Raw genomic sequence first — 26047 nt, 5'->3', positions numbered from 1 at the left:
TTGTAGCTCTATTTAACTTATTTTGTTTTGTTTGTTGCCATTTAATGCTCTTGTCAATATCCTTTAACTAGCACAGTGTGACTATTCACAGGAATTTACACTGTATCTAGTATTTTGAGTAATCCAGATGAGGCTGGGGATAAAGCTCAGGGCTATGGCACTTGCCCTGTTTGTGCAAGGCCTTGGGCTCCATCGCCAGTAGGACAACAAAAAGCACAAATGTGACGCAGCAGTTCCTCCTACCTGTGAGGTTGAAAATCCAGGGTAAGATGAGAACACAACCTCTGAAACAACAAAGAGAGACCGGAAGGTTGGTGAGATACTTACTGACCCCAGAGGGGTCCGGTCTGAATCTCTTCCCCACTGTGTACTCCCGGTGCCTCCCAGACAGGTTCCAGTGTTAACCCTGAAAAGGATCGGATTAGGATAAAACCCAGTTCCTTAGCCAGGCTGCTGCCCCCCACCCCCCATCCCCCGCACTGTTGGTCCCTACCTTCTCCTATTATATCCCATCTGGTGGGGGGTGGGCCTGAATGGACCCTGACCTCATGCTGCCCTTCTGCTCACACACAGTGTTTCAGTCACATGGACCTTCATAGTAACTTTGTGACCAGGGCTATTGGGGAGCCTGCATGGAGTGGAAAGCTAATCATGTGTGTCTCATAAGAGAGAGATGTCCAGAGAAGACCTCTCATCTGAGGAGTTGAAAGCATGCTGAACGCCTGGAAACAAGTCAGTACGACAGGAAACAAGCTGGGATAGGGACGAGGCTGCAGAATGAGTTCATCCTGGTTGAACTGAGATGAGCCAATCAGTTGCCAGAGCATCTGTGGGACTGCACACACCCTGTACAGGCAATGTTACCTGGTGCCTGGGCCCCTCCCTCACATTCGTGATATGGTGAGAAAGGTCACGTGAGAATAGATAGCAGGGGTAGGTGGGACAGCACTTGCACAGAACAGTCCTCCTAGCTGGCAGTCTGGCAGGGCCTGGGAAAGGTTCATGCAGCAAACAGAATGGGCCAGATTAGACTCTGACAAGGAGGTGGAGGACTTTGACAGCAGGGGGCAGGGGCTCCCTTGCTCTTGTGTGCGTTCTTCCACGGCTGCTGTGATTCCTGTGAATGGCAACATGGAAGTCTTACTTTGTTACCATGTGAATTCCGTTGGCATAATTGCCACAGTCACAAAGCAGGCTGATTCCGCCCTGCTTGGTGGGTCCTCTCTTCAAAGATTTGTCTCAGCTCTGCAGGGCCAGCTGAGCCTGCAGACACCTACAGCTCAGCAGCAGCTCTGCCTCATGACTGATTAGGTCTTACTGCAGAGTCTAAGAGGCCCCTGCCCCAAGATTCTAATTTTTCTGGATTCCAACCTCTTCATACAAAGAAAGTGCAGGCTCTAGCGGCTTCAAAATATTGTCTTCCAACACTTAAGCAATGAAACAGCACCAAACTTCGCTAGGAAGTTTGTGAACACCAAACACTCCTGAACTCATTTTATGAGGCAAGCACAGCCTTGATTGTCAGTCCTCACAGGAACACCATAACAGAGGAAGACATTACACCAGGCACTTCCTGGACATGGATGCAGAAGCACTCCATAGAATGTCAGTGAATTCAAAACCTGGACCATCATGGCCATGGGCTGGGGGAGGGGCGGGGTAGGAGGGTCTTGTCCTGGGAATGCAAGACTGAACATTCAGAAGTCCATTTCTCTCACTTCACCACTCCTGAAAATAAAAAATGTGGTCCCCTGCCCCATCAATCTATTGCGGGGGTTGGTGATGTGTGTCTTTAATTTCAGTACTAGAAAGAGAGAAGAGAGAGAGAGAGAGAGAGAGAGAGAGAGAGAGAGAGAGAAAGAGAGAGAGTCAGAGGCAGGCAAATCTCCGTGAGTTCCAAGCTAGCCAGAGCTACACGGTAAGACCCTGTCTCAAAAAAATCTTTTTTCACCTTCCCACCACCAAAAATTAATTCATGTAATTATTAACCCAATTGGTTATTTTAAAAAAGAATCCAATAAAATCCAATACTGATTTGCAGAAGAAAAACCCCCAGCAAACTAGGAATACATTCATATTTCTTTAAATTTGAGGCATCTATAAAAATACATACAGCTAATATGCTTCTGAAATACTGAACACTTTTATCCTAAGGTTGCAAAGAAAATTTCCCATCATTTCTACTCAACAATACTGTTTTGGCCAAACAATAAGGCAACAAAAAAGGTTCTAAGAGTCATGACAACAGGAAAAGAGGAGATAAAATGGACATCATATATAAGTGTTGCCACCACAAACACAGATTAATTCAAAAGAGCCTGCAAGTGACCAAAAGCAAAAAAATGAACTTCAAAACATTGCTGGATATGAGTTCACTATGTCTGTGTACTAGCAACAAGTGAATGGGACTGAAGCAGAAAATGCAGCACCACTTATAAAAAGAGATCAAAGACACAGGCATCTAATGACAGATGTGCATGGCCTCAGGCTTGGAAACAACAGAGCACTCCTGAGAGAAACTTGAAAACCAGGCTGGAGAGATGGCTCAGTGGTTAAGGACACAGGCTACTCTTCCAGAGGACCTGGTTTCAATTTTCAGCACAAGTGGCAGCTTGTAGCTCCAGTCCCAGGGGACCCTATGCCCTCTTCTGGCCTCTTCAGGCACTGCACACATGTGGTACACATACGTGTACACAGAACACCCATACACATAAAATTATAGTTAAAGTTAAAGACCTGAAAACTGATAGGGTGTTCTTTTACTATTCTGGAAACGTATCACAAAGGCATTGATTATTTCCACCTTGATCTATATAGTCAGTGTACTTCTAACCAGATCCCAGTGGGATTCTGTTGGAAACTGACAATTCTCAAATTTAAGTGGGTAATGCAGAGGCCTTTGGTGATGTCACAAATTTCTGGGCACTGCAACTATCCTGAAGACCTTCACTAGCAAGCAACAAACTTAGCTATGGAGCTACAGTGGCTTTTTCATTTCTAGTGTCATTCTAGTCAGAGAGGGTAGCAGGGTGTGGGGAAATATGTTAAAAAAATAGTTTGCATGAAAACGCCCTTGTGTAACTTTAAAATAAATAAATGAGAAAAGAATGTTTAGAAAAGTCTTTATAGAGAACGATTGAAGGGGCAGGCCAAGGGCAGGACCAAGCTCAGAGCTGGCCAGATAACCTGCTACAGAAATGAGCTGCAGTCAGGGGCCTGCATCCAGGAAGTGCATTCACCCCTAGGGTGGTGCCATGTAGCTAACAATGAGGAAGTGAGCCATCCTGAGTTCTCAGGAAGAATCACTTCTGAAATCTACAGTAGTTCAGACAGTCACATCATTTACCCAACAGGGCCTCCCCTATTTGGTGGGCAAAGCAGGTCTTTCAATTAATGGTGCTGGATCAAAAAGTATATGAATGTAAACAAAGTGAACTCTGCCTCTGCCTCCCACCATATATGAAAATCTTGGAAGATCACTGACCAAAATTTTAACAATCAAGCTTTTAAAAGAAATAGCTCCATAGTCTTGAGATAAACTCCAAATTCTAAAAACAGCAAAGGAAAATACTGATGAGTCAGATTTAATTAAAAGAACTTTAAAAGTGAGTTCGAGGCCAGCCTGGTCTACAAAGCCAAGGCTACACAGAGAAACCCTGTCTCAAAAAACAAACAATAACAAAAAAGCCTGGGAACAGCTCAGTTGGTAGAGTGCTAGTTTAGCATTTGTGGGGCCCCAGGCTTGATCCCCAGCAGCAGCAGAAGAGGGCTGAAGGGAAGGAGGAAGAAGAAGAGAAAGAAGAAAAACCACACATTAGATTTTTTTGGTAACATATTTATAAAGGATTTGTGTCCAAGGTTATAAAGAACCTTAAAAATCAAGAAAAAGATACACATTCTAATTTAAAAAATAGACTTGAGTATTTCCCAAAGGAACATCAAAGTGACCCACAAACATAAAAAGACACTCCACGGGGCTGGAGAGATGGCTCAGAGGTTAAGAGCACCGCCTGCTCTTCCAGAGGTCCTGAATTCAATTCCCAGCAACCACATGGTGGCTCACAACCATCTATAATGTGATCTGATGCCCTCTTCTGTCCTGTAGATAGAGAACTATATATGTATTAATAAATAAATCTTTAAAAAAAAAAAGACACTCCACATCACTCGCCATTTGAGAGGTGGAAATTGAAATCACAGTGCGACAACTCAAGCACTGGGAGGTCATGGAGTAACCGGGGTCACACACATCAGAGTGGGAGTGCACTGGCACGGCCACGCCGGGAAGTGTCTGCAGCGTCTACAATGCTCAAGATATTTGGAGATGTGTAACAAGCAAGCCCTCTTCTGGGCACAGTCCCGAGGAGCTGAGGGCACGTGCCCACCTAATGGCAAGAGGATGCCCGCAGCAGTTCATAGTCCCAAACTAGATACAACCAGACTGTGTCTCAAAACAGGAAATAAATTGTGGTGTGCGTGGAGTAAACCAGAGCAGGGATAAAGATAACACGCAGTGACACTGATGAACCCAGCTGACATGACACTCGGTGAACACAGCTGGGTACAAGGTCCACGCTGTATGGTCTTGTACATGAGCTTCAGATTGGGCGAGGGTAACTTCTTACTGGGAGGGTCCCACTGGGACACTGGGAATGTTCTGGGTTGTAATGCGATATAAAATTTCAGGCTCTGCACGGGATGTATGTACTTCACCTGCCCTAAGCTATTTCCCCCAGTTTGAACTGTAAACAGTTGGCAGGCACATAGCAACAAAACCAGCCCAGGGGGACCACAACAGAAGATGTCCAACCCAGAGCTCTGCTCCCTACTGCCAGCTTGGGTGTACGATATGGTAATGTGTGTTTCCTTTCTGCCTCTGGCGGGTACTGTGTAGATGTGACTCTTGGAACTGTGGAGCCATTCTGAGAACCTAGTGGGAACCAGTCTAAGAGGACAGACAGGATCGCCAGTGCCCAGGGAGGACAGAAAAGCCCCTGAGAACATGCGCACATTACAGTCTTTCCTGACTCCTGAATTTCTTAATATATGAGATTTTTTAAAAATCCACTTTTACTTGGAGTTTGAAAGCATCTTACCTGATAGAACTGGTTTGGAAGTTACTAAGCAGTTCATTTAGAGTGCAGGAGCACCCCAAAATCAGACTTTTATGATCAACCCCAAGAATCTTACTCCCCAGTGAAGCAAGCATCGGGGACAAAGGACATGGCTCACCTGTGCGGTCAACGTCCTTTTTCATGGGCAGAACAGTATAATTTGGTTGCTCATCCGAGGCCTCAAATACCCATGTCTGGGGCTGCAGATCTTTCTGGGAATTTGGCCCCTCTGTAACCCAGTCCCCTGAGCCAGCCTGGAGCTGAACCTGTTGTAGGTACGGGATCCGGAAAATCTTGTTTTGGTCCAGGCTCAACTTCTTCAATCTTCAATTAAGGAAAGTGAATTTAGAATCACAACAGCGACATTACCTCTCGGGTATTACTGAGCAAGCTGGAGAACACACATGGATTCAGGCTTGGACACGGACACCTGCTGGGTAACCTTGTGTTGGTGGTGGGAAGGGATGACTTACCTCCTCTGGGGCTCAGTGGCCCTATCTCATAGTTGGGACAACGCTTATAAACCTTTAAAGCGTTGGTGAGGAAAGACTGAGAATGTGTAAACAGGGCCACAGAGTAGTGTCTGGTGAATATGAGCAATTCAGAGGAAATATTCTAGGGATCTTTGTCAAATATGCAGAACTTGGCAGCTAAGATTCTCTTCTCTCTCTCTCTCTCTCTCTCTCTCTCTCTCTCTCTCTCTCTCTCTCTCTCTCTCTCTCTCTCTCTCTCTCTGCCCCCTGTGCGTGTGTACTGGTGGGGGTTTCTTCTTTCCAGGATCAGCATCCTATCCTGGGCAATGGTAAACCTACACATGAGCAGAAGTCACCTTAGTGACACTGCATTTTTCTGCCAAGCTAAGCTCATTGTGAGAGTTGACTTGTCCAAAGCCACACAGCAGAGATACAGGGGAACTGGGACATTAGTCCATGCTGTGTAGCCGGAATGTAGCATTCAGGGTGTGAGCCCTGCCGGGGGCAGAGGGTGGTGCAGAGGACGGCTGTGAGCATACCTCCGGAGGCCAGCCAGGCTGGCAAAGCAGTTGGGATTAGACAGTTTGTTGTCATCCAGCATCAGGGTCTCCAGGGCCGGGAACCTCAGGATGTACTTCTTGCTTGTCAGTTGTGTCATGGATGCCTCCCTGTGGGCATAGAGATCTTGCACACTGAGAAATGGGAGAGGATGGGAGTCACTAGTCCCAGGAAGAAGGGACAGCTGGAGGACTGACCGGGAGGGTTACCCAGCTCTGCAGCGTCCCTAGTGCCCACAAGAGGTCCATAGAGAGAGGAGCAGCAGGTATAGTCCCCGCCCACTGACCCCCTTCCCCAAGCCTGTTTGTCCATACAGGCCACAGCGTGGAGAAAATGTCACTGAGACCCGGCTGGGGTGGGATAGTAGGGTGTGAAGAGATTGTAATCTTGCCTTAGTCTGGGCCCAAGGTGAAAACAGTCTTGGGATTTGACCCCACTGAGACTCTGTCTCTACAAACCGATAAACATCTTAGTATAGACTGAGAGGGAGGAAGGATCAGCCCAAGAAAAAAGACAGGGGCCCTGGCAATTCTGGCTGGGGTATTGTATTGCAAAAAGGACCATGGAGTGGGAGGAGGAAGCAGGGGAGAGAGAGGAGAAGAAGATTGGGGAACCTGAGGGAGAGATAAGAGGTTCCTGCCCATGAGTTTCAGGATTTTGCAGTGGTGGTCTCGGTGGATACCTCCAAGTTCAGTCCACGGAGGGTGCAGCTTCTTCTGTCAGATAGATGATCTGCTGGACTCCTGAGAATTACGTCAGGGGACTCGCCCCACAGAACTGACACCCAGAAGATTTCATTCTTGTTCCCCTTAATCTCCTCTCCCTCCTATTTAGGGTAGTCAGGTTGTAAGGGAGGCACAAGCCTTTAATAAATCCCTAATAAAGTAGAATCTTTAAAGAATCGGAGCCAACAAGTGGGGCCCGGTGGGTTCTGTGATTTCTAATGGTATGAGGTAAGATTCAAATTTTGGGGATATAGAAATGCTGTTTCAGGGGATCAGCAAAGTCACAGCTGCTGTTGCAAAACTCTTTCCTGCTTTATATTTAGAAGGAATTTTCTGGGTTTTGTCTTTTTATTGTATTTCATTCTTAGAAGGATTGGAAGAAAGGCTGGTGAGATAGGAAAACAGGAAGTGTCAGTAAATTCTATCCTTTTGGAAAGAATTGCAGACTTGACTGAACAGCTGGAGAAAGTGTGGAAAGAAGGTCAAGGGCTGGGAAAGCAAAAAGCACCTTTGGTAATAGGGGATGAAGAAAAACAGAAACTAGAGGATCAGGAAAGCAGACAAACAGAAAGGTCTTTGGAGAAAAATGTCCTGATAGAGGGACCCTCCAGAGCCACACAGACACCATCAGCTTTCCCAGTTACTATAAGACATGTGCCTGCTCATAATGGTGCTGAGGAGTGTGATGAAATGGCATAGTGTCCAATGGATATGTTGGATTTAAAACATTTTAAGGAATTTGTCATCAGGTATGGAATGCATTTGGCTTTTGTTAAACAAATGTTAAGTAACTGGGCTATGCAGCATAGACTTGCTCCTCAAGATTGGAAAAGTTTGGTTTCAGTGGTATTAGAACAGTCCAAAGTGTCAGACAGCTGAAGCAGAAAAGGAGTTAATTCTGGTAGAGCAAAAAGTACAAAAGGCATATGTGGATAGAGTTGATCCTAAACTTGGTTGCATTTTGATTATTTTATCTTCAACAGGAGGGTCACTGGCTACGCTGATGGTCACCACCAGGGTGAGTCAAGTAAGACCAAACTGTAGAGATAATGCAACAGATGGTACACTGCACAGTTCTGGTCAAAGGCAGGCCCCTGGGTACCTTTTGTCACCCACCCTGAGACTGGTAACCATGGCAACAATATGCTCTTGGCTTGGACCACGGCAGTGCCATCAGGGTTTCCTTGAGGAATTCCAAAACCACCTGAGAGTGGTATGTAAGTGTGGTGTGTAACTGGTGGCATTTTAGGTGTGTCTGTTAACAGGACCTCATGTTTCCAGGTGGATGAGGCCTAGGCTGGTGTAAAGACACCTGGGATCAGATCACAGTTTCACCCTCCCTGCACATTCCATCCACGTGACACAGAAACGCCCATGACACACAAATGTACACGTCGTGCATGCGCTGTAAGGGCACAGGCAAGAGGTGAAGTGAGCAATATGTCCTGAGGCCTACTTCATGCCTGCACTGTGATGAGGGCTTCTCGAGCTCTTTGAGGATGTCAGTGGGAGAGGTACTGTCTATCTGCTTTCCAAACAGGGAGTTCAACAACTCGCTCAAAGTCTCACCCTTCCCACCATTGGCCTCCTCTTCTGGTCACACCTTTAAGTCCCACGTGGATTAGAGTGAGGAGATGGAAGGGGCCACTGTTGCCTGGTCTAGGTAGAGCTTGGCAAAGGTAGATGAGTTCAGAAGCAAGTACAAAGTTGGGGTGGACCTTGTAGGAGTTGGAAGAGGGGGAGAATAAGGTCAAAATGGGGTGTACACAATTCTTAGGTCCAGTGAAGAACGAAGATACCAGAACAGGCACCAGTACCTTAAGACAGAAAAGTTTCACAGGTGGATCTGGGGAGCAGTAAAGCCATCCACTCCCTCAGGGATGTGTTTATGTTGCCAGCCACTGGGAGAAAAGGGACACTCCCATCCTCTCAAGGCATTTCTAGTCTCGAGGAGGAGGAGGCGTGAAACGTTGCCCACAGTAAGGCAAGTGCTACCGCTGAAGCAGGCGTGGGGCAGGGGTACTCGGGAAAGGCAGTGATTAAGTGAGCTCAGAAAGAACCAGAGGAGGAATTCTGCTGTGCTTTTAACCTCTGTGAAAAGGGGAAAAGTAGGGGGCAGAAATCAACCCTGGCTCTGTAGCTCTGGGCAGCCATGTATTCTACAGTGGGGCTCCGAGAGACACACTCGGCCCAGCTATGAGAACACATGGGCAGAGTTGCGGAGAGAAGTGGGTATAGGCTCAGAGAGAATTCTGGCATGTTCTCCAGGCCTTGAAGCTACAATCTTAACACAGACTTTGTCTATAAGACAGACAAGACACAGCTGTGAGATTCCTGGGTTTTCTCCTTTTGGGCTTACGATAAAACTGACAGACTTCTACGGATGATTAACATATTCTTAATGAGCAAGGGGGCAGGGCAGATAATGGTTTCAAAAAGGGCACTGGCAGCAGCAAAGGGGGCAGGGGTCTTTAGTAACAGGGAACTTTCCTTTTCCTAAAGACAACTTTTGGTCAATGAGTTTTGAATCTCGACTTGGCAGAATAACCGGGAAGTGTTGGGGTGACCTTCTTCTCATTGAGAAGGCGTGTCTCTGTATTTTCAGTTGTTGATTACTGTGCTGACAGAAAGCTGCCTGCAGGCAGGATTTTGGTATTGTAATTTCTATGGGCCAACATAGGGTTTCCTACGTGTAAATGTTTGTCTTTCCATACCTGCCCAAAAGATTAAGGACAGGTAATGCCTTAAAGCAACCAAGGAGACGGGTGGGACATCCATCGCCTTACTGCTGCTTGGTTATACTAAAGAGCTGATGGCCAATATCTGGGGCAGGAAGTAGGGGGGGGGGCAGAACTTCCAGGCAGGAGAGATGCAGGGGGAGAACTGGAGATATGGAAGAAAGAAGGGAAGCTGGAGAGAGGAGCAAGGAGGTGAGAGCCATGTGACAGCGACACAGGCCAGGAAGTCAGGTTAAGTTAAAAGCTAGCTGAGAGAGTCTGCCCCAGCCAAAGGCCTAAAGCTTTCAACTGTATAGATGTCTCCAGTCTTATTTAAACCACAGGCAGGTCAATGAAAGCCCCACACAGGGAAGGCACACACCAGCAACTTTTTTTTTTTTTTTTTTTTTGGAGATAGGGTTTCTCTGTGTAGCTGTGGCTGTCCTGGATTCCCTTTGTAGACCAGGCTGGCCTTGAACTCACAGCCATGCACCTGCCTCTGTCTCCCCCAAGTGCTGGGATTACAGGTGTAACTCCTTATTCTACTCCAGTGAGACGTGACACACCAGGAGTCAAGCCTTCAGACATTCCCTCCTAAGCAGCGCCATGGGGCAATGCTTCTGCTTGTTTCTGTGACAGTGGCTGTTCCTTGACTTCTTAAAGTCTGCCCTAGTGAAAGAACAGGAAAAGTGTCTTTTGTTTTGTGTTTGTCTATGAAACAGATGCCTTAAAAGAGAGACAGGGGCCAGTGAGTATGGCCCAGCAGGTAGAGGCTTCTGCTACCAAGCCTGACAACCTGGATTTGATTCCTGGAACCCGCAAAGTAGAAAAGGAGAGAACCAGCTTCTGCAGTTGTTCTCTGACACCCCCCCCCCACACACATACATGCTAGGATATGTGCACTCCCATAATAAATCAATCTAAAGAAGCCAACAGTTATAAATGAAGTTGGGGAGGGGGTCATGGACCCAAGTAGGAGAAGCCAACTGCAGCCGCTGTTCTCCTGCAGGTCTCTCCCTACTGTCTCACCAGATGACCTCTCTGAAGTGGCAGTTTGCCAGGGGTAAAGAACCTCAAGTTTCCAGCTCTTCATGCCAGACATGTCATTTTCATTGTCCCTTGCCTGTGAAAATGGCTTACTGTCTTTTGACATAGGATAAGTAAATGTCTTTTTGGAAGCTGAGTACACACACACACACACACACACACACACACACACACACACACACACACATAAATTAGTGGTTGGACTCTGCCCTAGGAATGTATGTTTGCACGCTTCTTATTAGCAGGAGCCGGGGCTGAGCTCAGGGAGCCCAGAGCTCTCGCCCGGGAAGCATACCTGCTGTGCTTGCCTTGCCTTAAGGGACCGAGCACCTCTGGGCCCAGATCCTCCGGTCATATACAGCAGAAGGTAATTTCATTTGTGCAACAAGCCCCACAGCTCTCAAAGCACAGTGATTTCAGCTGACCTCCTGGTGCAGACAGGAGCCCACTTAACTTTGCAGTTCTTATGCAGTGGGCAGTACCAGCTGATGACATCATGGGGCAGTCCCAGGAAGTCCAGAATATAAAACCTTACTGCAAACAGTAGGTCACTACTAAAAATAGTGCATACTTGTCCCCCAGTCCCTCTGTGCTCCCTAAGCACTGCATGTGCTCGAAGGCACCCTCCATCAAGACAGTGCGCCTGGCCACAGCCGTAAACAAGGGAGAGGCAGTGAGCATGGATTAAAGCCTCTGAAAGTGTGAGTCAAAATAAACCTTCCTTTTTCATATATTGTTTCTTTCGGGTACTTTGTCATGGAGACACAACGCTGACCAACACAGCAAGATTTCCCACTGAAAACACCTAGAGTGATGAATAATGAGCAAAAAGGGAAAAAAATGCATCATTTTAAAGCTAGCAAGAGATATGAAGGCCACAAGGAAACAGTATACAGAATCTAAATCCCAGAGAGGAAACTGGGCCTAGGAAGATGGGCAGCCTCAGGGGCATTTGCTGATCCTGCTGGAGTTGAATTGTAGCTTAACAGTCCGGAGAGTCAAAGCCCAGAGCACGCTGACTGTAGGGCATCCAGTGAGAATCAAAGATGCTCAAGGGATGTCCACCCTCAGGAGGGCGTGAACCAGACAAAGCCGCCTCCCATCCCACAACCAGGAAAGCTGTCTCTGGGTGCCCTGGGATGGAGAGTTCTCAGAGCTGTACCTCTAATCTGTGTCATCGGAATCAGAAAATAGGCACAGTGAGTGTTCCTGGGCATCTGGCCAAAGAAATGGAACTTTGGTTTTGCCAACAAGTAACGTGGGTCAGCTTCCTTTGGCATAAAAGAGAGAATCCAGGAAATATATACATTTTTGAAACAATTACTTTAAAGGTGCCTGAAAATAAGCTGTGAGGAGTTATGGGGCTGGGTTTTAGGAGGTGCCCCAACCACTGCCTTCCCTGGGGCTTCTGTCCACTACAGGAGTGACAGGCAAGCTGAGAAGCTAAGACAGTCTGCTGACAGTGCCAGTCAGTAGAGGGTCCCAAACTGGTGCTGGAGAAGCAGCTGAGAGTTCTACATCTGGACCCACAAACAGCAGGAAGAGAACGACACTGGGCCTGGCTTGAGCATTTGAGATCCCAAGGCCCACTCCCAGTGACACACTTCCTCCCACAAGGCCACACTTCTCAATAGAGTCACCCTAGCCAAGCCTGAAGTATATCTGCACTTTAAAAAAAATACTATTTTTAAATTTTTTGTCCTAATTATGTGATGCGGCGTGTCTGTGTGCGGAAACACTCATACAGCCGCTGGTGTCCTGGGAGTCCAGAAGGGAACATGGGGTCCCCTGGAGCTGGGGTTATAGGTGTCTATGAGCTGCCAAACATGGGTGCTGGGACCCAAAGTCCTTTCAAAGACTAGGAAATGCTCTTAGCTGCTGAGGCATCTCTCCAGCCCCCCACCCCTCCCCACTTGCACTTTAACTACATAGGGATTTCCATGAGTCATTGCTTGTTTGTCAGGTCTTTGACATAACACTTTACCCAGATTCCCCCGATCTCGCTCTTCCTCTGAGTGTGGGTTCCTGAAGTCTATGCACCTAGCTCTTTATTTCGCTTTAATATGTAGCTGCAGTCTTCCAACCAGCTAACACGTTCTCAAGAAATCCAAATGTGGGGACAGTGAAACCCTTGCAAACCAGACTAATGCTAATTACTGGTGATTGTGCTAGCTGAGGCACATTGGAAGATGGAGCGCGACTTTGTGTTCTTATTTGAAGCTTGCCTTTGGTTCTCAACTTTGGAACCACAACATTGCTTTAGTAGCAATATCTGCATTCGACCTATAAACTCTCCTTGGTTTGGGGATATGTAAAACTAAAGTGGTGTGCAAGTTTACTAACCTCGTAGCACAGAACTACCTTTCCTATCTACTGAGAGCGCCAGATTATAAGTTAAGATGCACTGTCAGAACATAATTTTACTTTTTCGCTGTCACTCTATTCTACAGAATGGAAGCCCAATAAAATGCCCGGGGGTATAGGCTAGGGCATTGAAGGACTAAACCCTAAGAGGCTGTGTGTATAGAAATAATTTCAGTTACTATAGTTAGATTAGGAAGTTTAGAATTATTCATGTAGATAACCAGAGACTCTCAATCTGACAAGGAAAAAAAAGTGACTTAAGGTGTTTAAAGGGAGAGCTGGAACATCCCATTCGGTTCTGTATTTGCATTTAGATTAGACACAATTGGGCTTAAATTAAATAGAAAAGCAAGTTCTTGCCTCATACTAGCTAATTTTGGCCACTCGCTGTGACTGTAGCTACCATGCTGAACAACACCCACACGGTACGTTCCCCACACCGCAGCAAACAGCACCACACGCTGTTAAAGGAGACTTACACAAACCATCAGACAACACCTGCAGGCTGCTGTGAGTGAGGGTATGAAAGGCACAGGGTGCTGCCATTCGGGTGTGGGGACCAGGGAGGTCTGAGGAAGACTAGGCTTGCAGTTTCCCCCCCACAGTCGGAATTAGACACACTAACCGCTGGACAGAACACCCACACTCTTTACTCAAGAACAGGCTGGTGGGCTGTTCCTGTGGAAAATACCACGCTGACGCTCCAGGGACTTTTCATTAACAGTAGACTGAAAATACCCTTGTCACTGCAGGGAGCACTGCCAGCGTGGAAGGGTAGGCACGCGGAGGCCACTGAAGCACATGACATTCCTACAAAGCGTCCCTTGTTCTTGTGCAAATGTCTCCTGCAATGTCAGGTCTGGGAGAATGACTGTGGATCATTCAATCGTAACACTCTGGTGACCCCAATTCCAGCTGCTGTTGGGGATATGAACTCTTTCTGTGGCCAATCAACAGAAGTTGTGACACTTGGAGTCTATCTGAGGACCTGAAAAGGGTTCCTTCTCTTTATCAGTTAACAAGGACTTCCAGATTTGTCTTAATCTGATAGGGACAGCATATACCTGTGTCCTCATTAGGGCCACATTAACTTCAAGCCCTATCATAACTGATCCATAAGGTTTTTCATTCTGTCCCACAGAAAACTAACTGGACTTGGTGAAAAGTCTCTCCCCCCCCCCTTCTCTCTCTCTCTCTCTCTCTCTCTCTCTCTCTCACACACACACACACACATACACACACACACACACACCCCACACACACGCACACACACATACACACCACACATACACCATGCACACACACATACACTACACACACACACACAGCCACAGCTTAGAAAGGTACAAATATGTCACAGGCGAGGAGTAAACCACACAAGCTTTCTGGAGACTGCCACCTTACTTAACTGTCTTGACATTCGGATACCTGGAACATGTTGAGCTGTACCACCTGTTGCTAAAAAAATATAAATAAATAAATAAATAAATAAATAAATAAATAAATAAATAAAAGAACAAAGCTACATTGGTCTCTTTGGGTTTCAGAAATTACAAGTAAAGCATTTGTGCCATTCAAACCATTGACTAATAATTACTTCCCGAGACCACCGGTTTTCAGGACGAGGTTCTGCAGCCAGTGAGACTGTAGAGCGAGCTGCTTATGTGCCACACCGACAGGGCTGCTGTGGTCCTGCTTTTCAGGGGGAGCCCATACCTCCCCTTTTCTCAAATACTAATTGCTCTTTTCTTCTGGCGTGGATGATAAGTGACGAGGTTATGCTACAGATAGAGTCAGCTGTTAGTAGAAACAGTGGAAGTCATTAAGAACAGAATCACGCTCTTGATTGCTGTTTCCCTTTCAAGACTCAGTTTAAGCTCACTACTGTGTGTTGGCACAGACACACACGTGGGGCACAGAATGGCCATGTGACACAAGTCACTTATCATGAGCCAGTTGTTCCACAGAACGGCTTCATCGAGTGACAGAAATGTGGGTTTTAAAATGATGGACTCCTTTTCTTTCTTTTGGTTTTGGTTTTGGTTTTTTGTTTTGCTTTGTTTTTTGAGAGAGACTTTCTCGTCTATGGTCACACCATCCTGAACATGCTCGATCTCATCTGAGACAGACGTTCTCTCTGTAACAGCCTTGGTTGTCCTGGAACTGTAGACCAGGCTGGCCTTGAACTTACAGAGACCTGCTTGCCTCTGACTTCCAGAGTGCTGGGATTACAGGCATGAGTCACCATACATTTAAAATGTATGTATCATGGAGTGCTGTGCGATGTTTTGATAATGTATAAATTATATCGTGTTTTCATCCTGAGTGAGGCCACCCACACCCAGAAAGGCAGGCATAGTATATACTCACTTATAAGTGGATATTAGCTGTATAATACAGGATAACCACACTACAATAAACAGACCTAAAGAAGCTAAATAACAAGGAGGACCCTAGGGAGAATGGTTAATTCTTATTCATAAGGACAAATAGCACAGACACCGGAAGCAGCTGAAGAGAAGGAACAGGACCGGAGCCTACCATAGAGGTCCTCTGAAAGGCTCCACCCAGCAGGGGACCGAAGCAGTTGCTGAGACCCACAGCCAAACTTTGGGGTGGCGCACAAGGAATCTTATGGAAGAGTTGGGGGATAGAAGGACCTGAAGGGGACAGAAGATCCACAAGGAGACCAATGGAGCCAACAAATCTGGGTGGAGCAGGGGAGTGCTGCAGAGACTGACACACCAACCAAGGACCGCACATTGTGAGGGCCTAGACCCTCTGCTCAGATGTAGTAGATAGGCAGCCCGGTCTTCCTCTGACATGGACTCTGACCCCGCATGTTGATCACTTTCCCTTGGCAGAGTGCCCTTGCCAGGCCACAGAGGAAGGGGACACAGGCGGTCCAGATGAGACCTGATAGGCTTAGGTCAGATGTTAGGGGAGGAGGGCTCCCTCTTTCTGAGGACTAGGGGAGAACCGGAGAGGCGATGAGAGAAGGAGGGTAGAACCAGGAGGTGATGAGTGATTGGGCTACAATCAGGATGTAAAAGTGAACCAATTTTAAAAACTCTATTTTTTGTCACAAATAAAAAATAAAGTTGTAGTTTGGCAAAAATAAAAATGTAGCTGTGTTCGAACTAGCACAAGCACATCAAATTTCTCAAACACATACCACTTCATGATAAGATATTCCAAATATTGTTTCTAAATATTTTTCTTCTCTTAAATGCAGAGTACACACTTGTTATCTGTGTAATGTAACTTATCCTAGTGGGCAGTCGACTATAAAAGCTCAGTTCTCCTATATTCCCATAGCTTAATGCTTGCTGATCTGCCTCCTTGTTCTTCTCCCCTAACTTTCCCCAGCCTTTATTTTATTCTACTCTCAGCTTCTATGAGATAAACCTTCAACAATTCTCTGTGTGTATGGGGGGTTATGGTGTATGCGTATAACACACATGTCTGTGCAAATGCGTGCATCCCTGTGTGTGTGTGTGTGTGTTGTGCACGATCACCAGAGGTCAATGTCAGGGTTTTCCTCTATCACTCCCCACTTTTTTATTTTGACACAGGGTCTCTCACTGGATCTGGAGGTCACTGTTTGGGGGCAGGCTGGCCCGTGAGCCCCTGGAATCCGTCTGACTCTATCCCTGCCCTACTGTGGGAGTTACAGGTGGGTACACAAACACACCCTGACTTTTACCCAGGGAGCCATTTCCTGTCCTCCTTTCTGAGGTAGGATCTCATGTGTCCTCGTTTATCCTATGCTAGGATTGCAGGTATGTGCCACCACACCTAGTTTATGCAGTGCTGGGGGTTCAGCTAAATTCCCAGCTAGCACCAACTGTTCCAGATTCCGTGTATGAGCGAGAACTTGCAGTGTTTGTCTTTCTGTGTCTGGGGAAGCATTATTTAAGGTCAGTTTCCAGAAACCGTGGAACAGACGGCTTAGATTCCCTTGGTGTTTATTCTAGCAGTGTCACTGTCTCTCCATCAGCCCACAACTAAAGCCTCAGGACCAGCCAGCCTGGGGAAACGCCTCCACCGTACTTGCAAATTATTTTGTGTGATGTGCCAACACCAATGGAAAATGGGCCGGCATGGTATGGCTCTACACAGCAATAAAGCTTACAGCAATGCACCTGACTACACATTTGCTTGCTTGGCCAGTCAGATCTCTCATGGCCAGTGGATGAATAACAAAATCTTGTTAAAAAAAAAAAAAAAAAAAAAGAATGGAAAACTGCTAGCAGTTTGAGGTGATCTCCTAATGAACTTTCAGATAGGTGGAGGGTATAAAGGCTATTCCTGTCCTCTGTGGATGTAGACATGGCAGAGATCTCAGCGGCCAGATGGACAAGGTGACCTAATTCCGTGAGTATCAAGCAGCCAACTGGCCTCACAGAGGGAGGAAGACTATGCATGTCCCCTCATCAAAGCACAGCTGTGCGTCATCTGCCAACAACAAAAGTCACTGCTGTGCCCCCAAAGGGCACTTTTTCTGGGCGTGACAGACACTGCAGTATACCCGCTTCCTTCAAAAAGAAGTGTTTGTTTCTGTGAAAGTGATTCTACGCAGCTTGAGATGCGGATTCGCCTTCTGTGCCCTCAGTGCTCTATAGCGGGAGCTGCAATATTATTACAATAATACTGTGCTGACTGTGTATCGACCTAAATACAGTTTCTGCTTACAAGCCTTGCCCTGCATTATCACTTTCTATAGGGCAGGGCTAGAGGTAATGAGGTCAGTTAGCTTTTTTGAAATGTCTTATTTTCTTCCTTACCACAGAAACACAGTTTGTTTTTATTATTTATTTGTTTAGTGTGTGTGTGTGTGTGTGTGTGTGTGTGTGTGTGTGTGTGTGTGTGTGTGAATGCAGGTACCCTCAGGGGCTAGAAAGTATTGAATTCACTGGAGCTGGAGTCACAGGCTGTTGTAAGCTTCTGGGCGTGCATGCTAGGACTGGAAATGGGGTCCTCCGGAATAGTGTGCACTCAGCTGTGTCCCCAGCCCCTAAGGACAAGTGTGCTGGACACAGGATGCTTGGTTGGCAGGTTTTTTTTTTCTTTAGCATTCTGAATATGTCAGACATCTGCCTTCTGGCCGCTAAGTTGATGAGAAGCTGCTGATAATCTTACTGGGACTCCCTCACACGTGAGGAGTCGTTTCCCTTGTACCAGTTTCAAATTCCTCTTTATCTTTGACAATGGTTGTGGTGTGTTTGCATGTGTGTGTGATGTCCACCGAGCTTCGTGGATGTTTATAGTCAAATAAACTTGAGATGTTTAGGGTCACTATTTCTTCAAATAATCTCTCCCTCCCTCCTTCCCGGCCTCCTTCCTTCCTGCCCCTCCTCTTCTTCCCTGTCTCTTCCTCTCCTTCCCCATCCCCAGCTTGCCCCTCTTCCTCTCAGAGCCTCCACAGTACACAGACTGACGGGTTTGGCGGTGTCTTCAGGTCTCCCTGGCTCTATAGGAGTCAGTCCTTTTATTTCTCGACTTGGGAAACTTTAATTGTCTACCTCTAAGGCCACCAACTCTTTTTCTTTTTTATTTCTGCCTTGGAAATTCTCACTTCAACAACTTTCAGTTACAGACTTTTTGCTTTCTTTTCAGGTTCTCTTGTCCCTATTTATATTTGGCTCGTATAACATTTTCTTGCCTTTCCCCTTGTCTTCTGTTAGTTCTTTTGGCATCTTTACCACTTGGGTTTTTTTTTCCCCTCTAGAGGATCTTCCTTCAGATTTTTCTGAGAGAGATTTCTGTATGTTTAGTTTTCCTTTGTAAGAGCCCACATGTTCCACAGTGTGGGGGTATTAATGGAAAACTGAACATTGAGACCTGCTAGTGATAGCTTTGGAGGTTACACTCCTTTCTCGCAGGGGTTTGATGGGGTTTATTTTTATAATCTTATTTTTATAATTTTACATGCTGTCTTCATGACAAGGATCATTCTGAGGTGTAAATGTAAGGTCTTCTCAGGTCCTTTCAGACCTTGTGCCTTTCTCTGGATAGTTATGGGGAGCTGCTAATTTCTCCCACATACACAATTGCTTTTAAATGTCCTAGGCTTTGGCTCCCCAGAAGGTAAAAAGACAAATGAGGAGGAAGAAGAAACACTATCAGGCCTGAAGTTTGTCCAGCTAAAGACAGAGGGGCTTCAAACAGTGTGTGGCCAGGGAGGTATCTGGATGACAGTGGATGACTGACCACCTCTCTGTATATCAGTGCTCACAGGACAGATTCCCAATACTTGGAGAGTAGGCCCCTCTGGGGACTGCAAGCTTTCATAGTTATACTCCAAACATGTGACTATTACCCTGAGACCAGGGATGGCAGGATGGGTCCAGCTACCAGGAAAAGAGCTGATAAAGAGAAATTATCAGCAGTTAGATGACTAAGCCTTCTTCCTCTGGAAGATATGACTCTAGCAAGGTCCAGAGTGCCCCCACTGGTCTCCTGGGACAGATTTTGCCAACGCACTTGTTACACTGAGTGAGGAGACAGACTTGGGGGTGCTTCCTGTCTTGCCTTATGCCCAGAGTCCCCTGGGGAAATAGCCTTTATGACTCAATTACTATACCAGGCGTGTAGAGCTGGGGAAATTGGGACCCTGATTTGTAGTGGGGACATCACATAAGTCAGCAATCAATACAATGCTGGCTTTCCCATTAGCGTTCTCACTACAGACCTAGCTTCGTGGACGGAGTGGAAGGATGCTCTCACAGAGACATCTGATAGTGGGATAACAGTAGTATTTCTGCTTCTCGTTTCTGCAGTGTGTGTGTGGGGGGGGTAAGGGGACCACTTTGTGAAGCTGGTTCTCTCCCTCCACCTTTACATGGCACCCAGGGGTTGAACTCAGCCCCTCAGGCTTGTGAGGCAAGTTCTTTAAACACTGAGCCATCTTTGCTGGCCCCACTCTGGGGGTCTGTCTTCTCAAGAGAGGTGCTCCCTGGGGGTCACAAGAATAGGCTCACTGAACTAGAAGCTGATATTGTGACCACTTGATTCTCTCCGTTTTTTGAGCCAAGAGGCAAGCAAAGATGGAGCTCACTTTTGATGGTAGGAGTTAATTATCAAAAGTAAATGTATTGTTGTTATTCCTCGAAGACCCAAAAGAATATCTTTGGAATTCATGTAATCCTCTTGGAGTGTCTATGACATTTAGCAAATGTTACTAGAAAAAAATCATAGTACCCCATAAAAGCAAGATATTTAGTGGGCACACTATTCAGGAATGAGGATTGAAGAACCCCAACTAGCTGGGGTTGCTGGCTGACAGTAACAGTACTTTTAAATGAGTGATGGGAAATTTTATAAATATCCCCTATGGCCTCCTGACCAAGTAAGAAAAGATGACTTTAACAATTAGGAATATTTTCATTACATTTTCTCTCTTGTTTTATATGCACATATGAGTGTGTGCACATATACTACACATATAAATTGCTAGGAGATCACTGACTTTGTAACTGAGTTTTCAGGTTATAAAACATTCATGTCTCCAGGTGGTGGCGCATGCCTTTAATTCCAGCACTTGGGAGGCAGAGGCAGATGGATCTCTGTGAGTTCAAGGCCAACCTGGTCTACAAAGAGAGTCCAGGACAGCCAAGGCTACACAGAGAGACCTTGTCTTGCAAAAACAAAACAAATCACCAAACAACCAAAAATACCACCACCACTACCAAATCCTAAAAAACAAAAACAAAACCCATCCATGTCTTCTTTCCTTTTCCTTCCTTCCTTCCTTTCTCTCTCTCTCTCTCTTCTCTCTCTCACTAGCATTAAACTCTTAACCCTTCCCTGCCTCTGTCTTCCAAGTGATGGGATTCCAGGCAGTTGCCACTGTGCCTGGCTCTTAAATTTCTTTGGAGATGAAGTCACTCAGAGACAGGCACAGTAGCTAACAGAACTACATCTCAGCTCATTCGGGAGGAGGGTGTGTCTTCAGTGTAAGTCACACAAAGCCTGGGTGGTTGTTACTTAGTGTGGAAATCAAATATGGGGAGGAGAGACGTTAGGGCTGTCAGCCTTCACTCTTTTCCTCTGGGTTCCACTCTATATGGCAAAGGATTGGAGACAGCCACTTAACTATACTTGCTAAACCAACTTTTTAAACTGGCTTCCAACAAGGTGTTACTAATGGGAGGGACTGGAAAGACCCTGCGAGCACAGCAGGGTGGGAGGCAGGTCTCCCTCCTGGCTTCTAACAGCAGCAGTGTGGGGCAATGACACTGGCAACTGTGCTGACAAAGGCCTAGGCAGTTGGGTTAGAATTAGTGCAATGGTTCTCTAAAAGTTCGGTGGCAGATGCGGACTCCTGCTGCAGTCCACCCGGGTTAGGCTCCAATAGCTGAGTACCAGCCCTCCCTCCTTTTGCTCTCCCACACCTCCCTTCTCCATTTGCTCCAGCAGTGTTTTGAGATTTATGTAACCAATTCTTTCTACTTATCATTGGTGATGCTGGAAATGGAATAAAGGTTTGTTGGTTACAGGTTTTAAATAAAGCCCTTATCTCTAGAGGCACGTATTGAGTATTTATAGATGGTATGTGAATCTTCTGGTTCATTTGTGAGTAGGTTCATTTATAGCTGGGTACATTTTTCTCAAGAATAACCGATAGTGAGTTATGACAGGGGGGTAGCTGTAATGGATTGGTCATGACCTCACCACTGCTGGGTGGCAGGAACATGGGGACTCATTTTACTACTCATTCCCCTGCGTTAGTCAGTTTGTCCACAGCTGTGATGACTACCCATGAAAAGCAACTTAGAGGGAAGAGTCATTTATTTTGGCTCCGGGTGTCAGTTTGTAGTCCTTGAACCTCGAAGTCCTGGGCCTGCTGATGGGCACCTGTGGTTGATGTTACCAACTTCAGGGAAGGCAGGAATCAGAGAGAGACAAGAATGGGAGAAGTGCAAGATACCCTAAGGACCTTTCCCAGGAAATGGCTTCGTGTAGCCACCAGCTGGGGACCTATCCTTTAAGATATGAGCCATCTGGGGGGGGATATTAAATATTCACACCATAACTTAACTTGTATACACTTACTGTTCTATGACAGCCATGTGAGGCGGCAGAGAGGTGAGCCCATTGCCTGTGAGGAGCAGCACACGGAGATGCGGCAGAATCCCCAGATCACAGATGGCCTCCTCAGTCAGGCTGTTGAAGGAAAGGTCCAAGAACTACCATGCAAAAGAGAAAAAAAAAAGATGGGGTAACAGAAGCAACATGTGACAATGGTTAATATAGAGATGCACAGCTGATCCAAGTGCAGAGAATAAGTGGCCATGGAATGCTGGGCCTAAATGGGACACCCCTATCCCTGTCTCCTTCAAGGCGCAGGGAATATCTCAGAAGAGAGGTGGAAAGATTTTAAGAAACAAAGGTTGGAAAGGAATGCCGTAAAACTGTCCTCTGGGTATGACATAGATGGTGCACTCATGACCTCACTGCAGTTGTGGCTACCTGCATAAGACTGGGCCCATCAACACAGAAGAAGAAAAGGCTCATGGGACCCCACCCACCTCTGAAGGACTACTGGGAGCTAATAGTGGCCAGGGAGGGTGTCAACTTCCTTCAGTGGTGATAGGTTGTCCAGTTCTGGTAAATGACCTCCCATCTGTGTTCATGTAGGCAACCCCAAGGGTAACACACACACACACACACACACACACACACACATACACATACACACATACATACACACATACACACATACACACACACATACACACATACATACACACACATACACACACACATACACACACATACACACATACATACACACATACACACACACATACACACATACATACACACACATACACACACACATATATACACACACACACACCACATAGGTAAAGGGGGACTTGGCAAGAAGGGTTCAGCAGGAGAGGAAGGGGGGTGAGACAGGGCACTCAGGGTGGAAAGGATTAAAGTTCATTCTGTACACACATGAAACTGTCGAAGGGGAGAGTACATTTAAAGAGAAAAGGGAAGTGATTCTGCCAGATCAGATGTCTAGATACAGGCCAGAAGCCACAAAGGCAGCAACAGTCAGGGCTGCCGAACTGCAGGACAGGCGTCACACAGGCAGCGTCTGAGCATCCTCAGACCATACAGTTAAAGGCAACGAGAACTGGTGTGAGAGAAGCAGGAGACAGGAAGCAGGAGGGAGCCACCTCCTTGTTCCGAGATCTGCAAAGGGCTTGGGTATCAGTGAAGTCTGTGGCACAGGATGCTATTGATGAGACTGGCGAGGATGGGAAAGGTCCCAAACACCAGCTGGAAAGACAGGGCTTGAGGTGCACAGAACAGGGCCACTTCACTTGGCTGGACCAAGAAGAGGAGCAGAGCCTGGAAAAAAGGAAGTCCTTGTCCCTCATACTTGTGTGTGGACTGCCATGACCTATGGGTTTTACCTGCCTCAGGTCTCATGTCCCCTCCAACCCATTCCTCACACAGCAGCTGCTGGAACACGGTGTCACCGGTATTCACGTTCAGGAGCCAGCAAGCCTGGTCCAGCCTGATGCTCATTTGTGGCTCATGAGATAAGAATGACCCTTACACTTAAAAAATTAAAATGCAAGGCCAGGATAGGTGGTGTGTGTCCTTAGTCCTAGCACTTGGAAGGCAGAGGCAGGTGACTCCCCATGAGTCAAGGCCAGTCTGGTGTACAAAGCAAGTCCCAGGACAGCCAGGGCCACACAGAGAAACCCTGTCTCATTAAATTAAAAAAAAAAAAAAGAATAAATAATCGTGTGCTCCATTTGGCAATTATGGGAAATTCACATTTCAACATCATGCTTTTTGCCTCCATACTATCTACAGTTTTTTCCTCCCACAGAGCCTTGGACAGTCACAATTCATTATGAGCATATGGACCCAAAATTTAACATACTCAATTTCTTGTCTCCTACAGGAAAAAAAAAATCTGTGAACCACAATTCCAGCTGCTTTGGCTATTTAATATTGGATCCAAGTTTGCCTTCCATGAAGGGTAGCTCAAAAAAATAAACAGTTGTAGAATCCCAGTTTTCAGATTCGTAAACAGAGAATCAAAACACAGCAAAGTTAAGTTTTCCCAAACCAGCTATGGAGGAACTCCACTCTGGGGCTGCTCTCCTTGGGTCAGGCTCTCTGACAAACAAGGGCAGAAGATGCCTAGCCTGGCTGCTGCATCCGCTGAGTCACACTGAGTTTTATTACACATCCAGGTACTCGTTATTATGAGATGCGAAGTCAGGGGATCTGACACGTTTGTCTTTTTTCCTAGGGAGGCCTTGCAAATCACACAGAGAAGAGAACAGAGCTTTCCTTTTCTCATTTATAATCTGCATCCTAAAATGAATCTCGTGGGTTTTTGTTTGTTTGTTTGTTTTTTGTTTGTTGTTGTTGTTGTTGACAAATTCCTTTGGATAAGGCTGGGTCTGTAGGATAAACAATCTTCATCAGATGCAGTCAAGTTACAGAGTGGGGAGATGCACAAGGTCAGTCGGGGTGGGGGGGTGGGGTGTTAGCTCCCAAGCTAGTCACTCGGAGAGCCAAAGCACGTGATCACATCCCTCTGGAGGGCCGCTGGTACTTGTGGCATGTTTGGGACAGGAGGAATTTGAAAGGAGGTGGGACAAGGCTCGTGGCAGAATTATGCAACTCTGGGGAGCTCAGTGACTGTTCTCTGAAAAAGTCAAAGAAAACGGGAGTCCAGAGGAGGCACCTGGGCCGCGAGGCCAGGGAAATGGCTCCTTGCATCTCCAGTGTCTAGGTTCGACCTCCCACTGCTGGCACCAAAATATAACACAGAGCGATGCTTTAACCTAGCGCCAAGCTGCACCAGTCATTTCCTTTGGATTTTATTGGGCTGTGAGAGTTTGCCTACTGAATAAGTCAGAGGACCAACTCTTGTCCCAAGTCAGAGCAAACTGCTGTCATCTTCGATGTGTCTCGAAACCACGGAGGGTAGTCAGCCTTGCATTCTGCACGGGATGCTTTTGGAATGTGAGGACATACCCACCATCTTGGGAAGACACCCATCTCAATATGTTAAAGTGTTTCCAAACTCTGCCAGACAAAGGCTGTCAACTCTTTGAAAAGGTCACTCTCTCTCTCTAAGACAAGTGAGGCACACGTGAAGCAAGGCCTTTGATGTTTGCAGATTTAAGCCACCGAAAGCTAACGACACATAGGCACGCTGCTAAGGTTGTCAAGGGAAATGCTTTGTGCTAAGGCCAGCACCCAGGGAAGGGTGCACCACTCAGGCAGAGAGTGAGGCTGGCCCGGTGGCACTATGACTCTTAGGTGGGGACAGAAACTTCACTCCCTCGAGTCTTTATCAAACTCGAGAGAGATAATAAAGTATGAGGATACGCAAACCAAAGTCTCCATATTTTCTATCCCAAGGCTCTGAGGACAAATTGGGATGTACATGCACCTAGAACGCCTGTTGAGCTCACAGGGGCCCTATTTTGTCCATCCTCACCTCTGCCTCTATGGACTAATTACAGCCTGCACTACCTCAGCCCACTGGGACTAACCTAGCTTACTGAGGTCAGCGTGTGTCTTTGGTATCTGTTCCAGAATGTCTCTAGTTCATTGCACTTGGCCCTTAACTTCCACAGCCCTCCAAATATCTAAGGAGATACATTTCCTGTAAAACTCCTCCTCCGAGGATCCGCCACTGAAACTTGCTTTTCTATAGATTCCCCTAAAGATGAAATGGCCCTTGACACTTACATTCCAGGATCAGATAGCTTGGTCATGGTTACCTGTCTGCCACCAGTAGCACTAACACTACTGCCACCACCACTGTTATCACTACCATCATCATCACCATCATCACCACCAGCACCGTCATCATCACCATCATCACCAACAGCATCATCATCATCATCATCATCATCATCATCACTACCATTATCAGTATCACCACCCTCTCCAGAGGCCAGCCATGAAGCAAGAGCCTAGCAGTGAAAGCCCAGAGAACCTTTCCCCAGAGTCACAATCTGTAAAGACCCCTACACTCATGCCTTACAGGG

At 46.5% G+C, this 26047-nt stretch overlaps 1 protein-coding gene and 1 long non-coding RNA gene across 7 annotated transcripts in view; one reads left to right on the top strand and one right to left on the bottom strand.

Moving 5' to 3' along the window:
• XRRA1 (X-ray radiation resistance associated 1) overlaps window positions 1–26047 on the bottom strand; it is a 67348-nt gene that overhangs the window by 18223 nt on the left and 23078 nt on the right. For 2 of the 3 annotated variants that reach the window (XM_084773985.1, XM_084773986.1), the window contains exons 8-11: window positions 22056–22189; window positions 6127–6279; window positions 5233–5438; window positions 244–284 (exon numbers count right to left, since the gene is read on the bottom strand). In XM_084773985.1, the coding sequence (XP_084630111.1) occupies window positions 244–284; window positions 5233–5438; window positions 6127–6279; window positions 22056–22189 (534 nt within the window). The remainder of the gene's footprint in view (window positions 1–243; window positions 285–5232; window positions 5439–6126; window positions 6280–22055; window positions 22190–26047) is intronic. The other variant, XM_084773987.1, reaches the window with a different exon arrangement.
• The window catches only part of LOC311593020, a 30395-nt gene that overhangs the window by 3465 nt on the left and 883 nt on the right, over window positions 1–26047 (top strand). The window contains exons 3-4 of one of the 4 annotated variants that reach the window (XR_014777566.1): window positions 16574–16674; window positions 16976–17101. This is a non-coding gene — a long non-coding RNA (uncharacterized lncRNA). Of the gene's footprint in view, window positions 1–179; window positions 311–573; window positions 1797–16573; window positions 16675–16975; window positions 17102–26047 lie in introns of those variants that run through there. The other 3 variants (XR_014777568.1, XR_014777565.1, XR_014777567.1) reach the window with 3 other exon arrangements.

The sequence above is a fragment of the Acomys minous genome, assembly GCF_964271855.1.
Source record: "Acomys minous genome assembly, chromosome: 2".
In the NCBI taxonomy this organism is placed as follows: Eukaryota; Metazoa; Chordata; class Mammalia; order Rodentia; family Muridae; genus Acomys; species Acomys minous.
The sequence above is the reverse complement of the archived record's forward strand: the minus strand, read 5'-3'. Positions and strand labels throughout refer to the sequence as shown.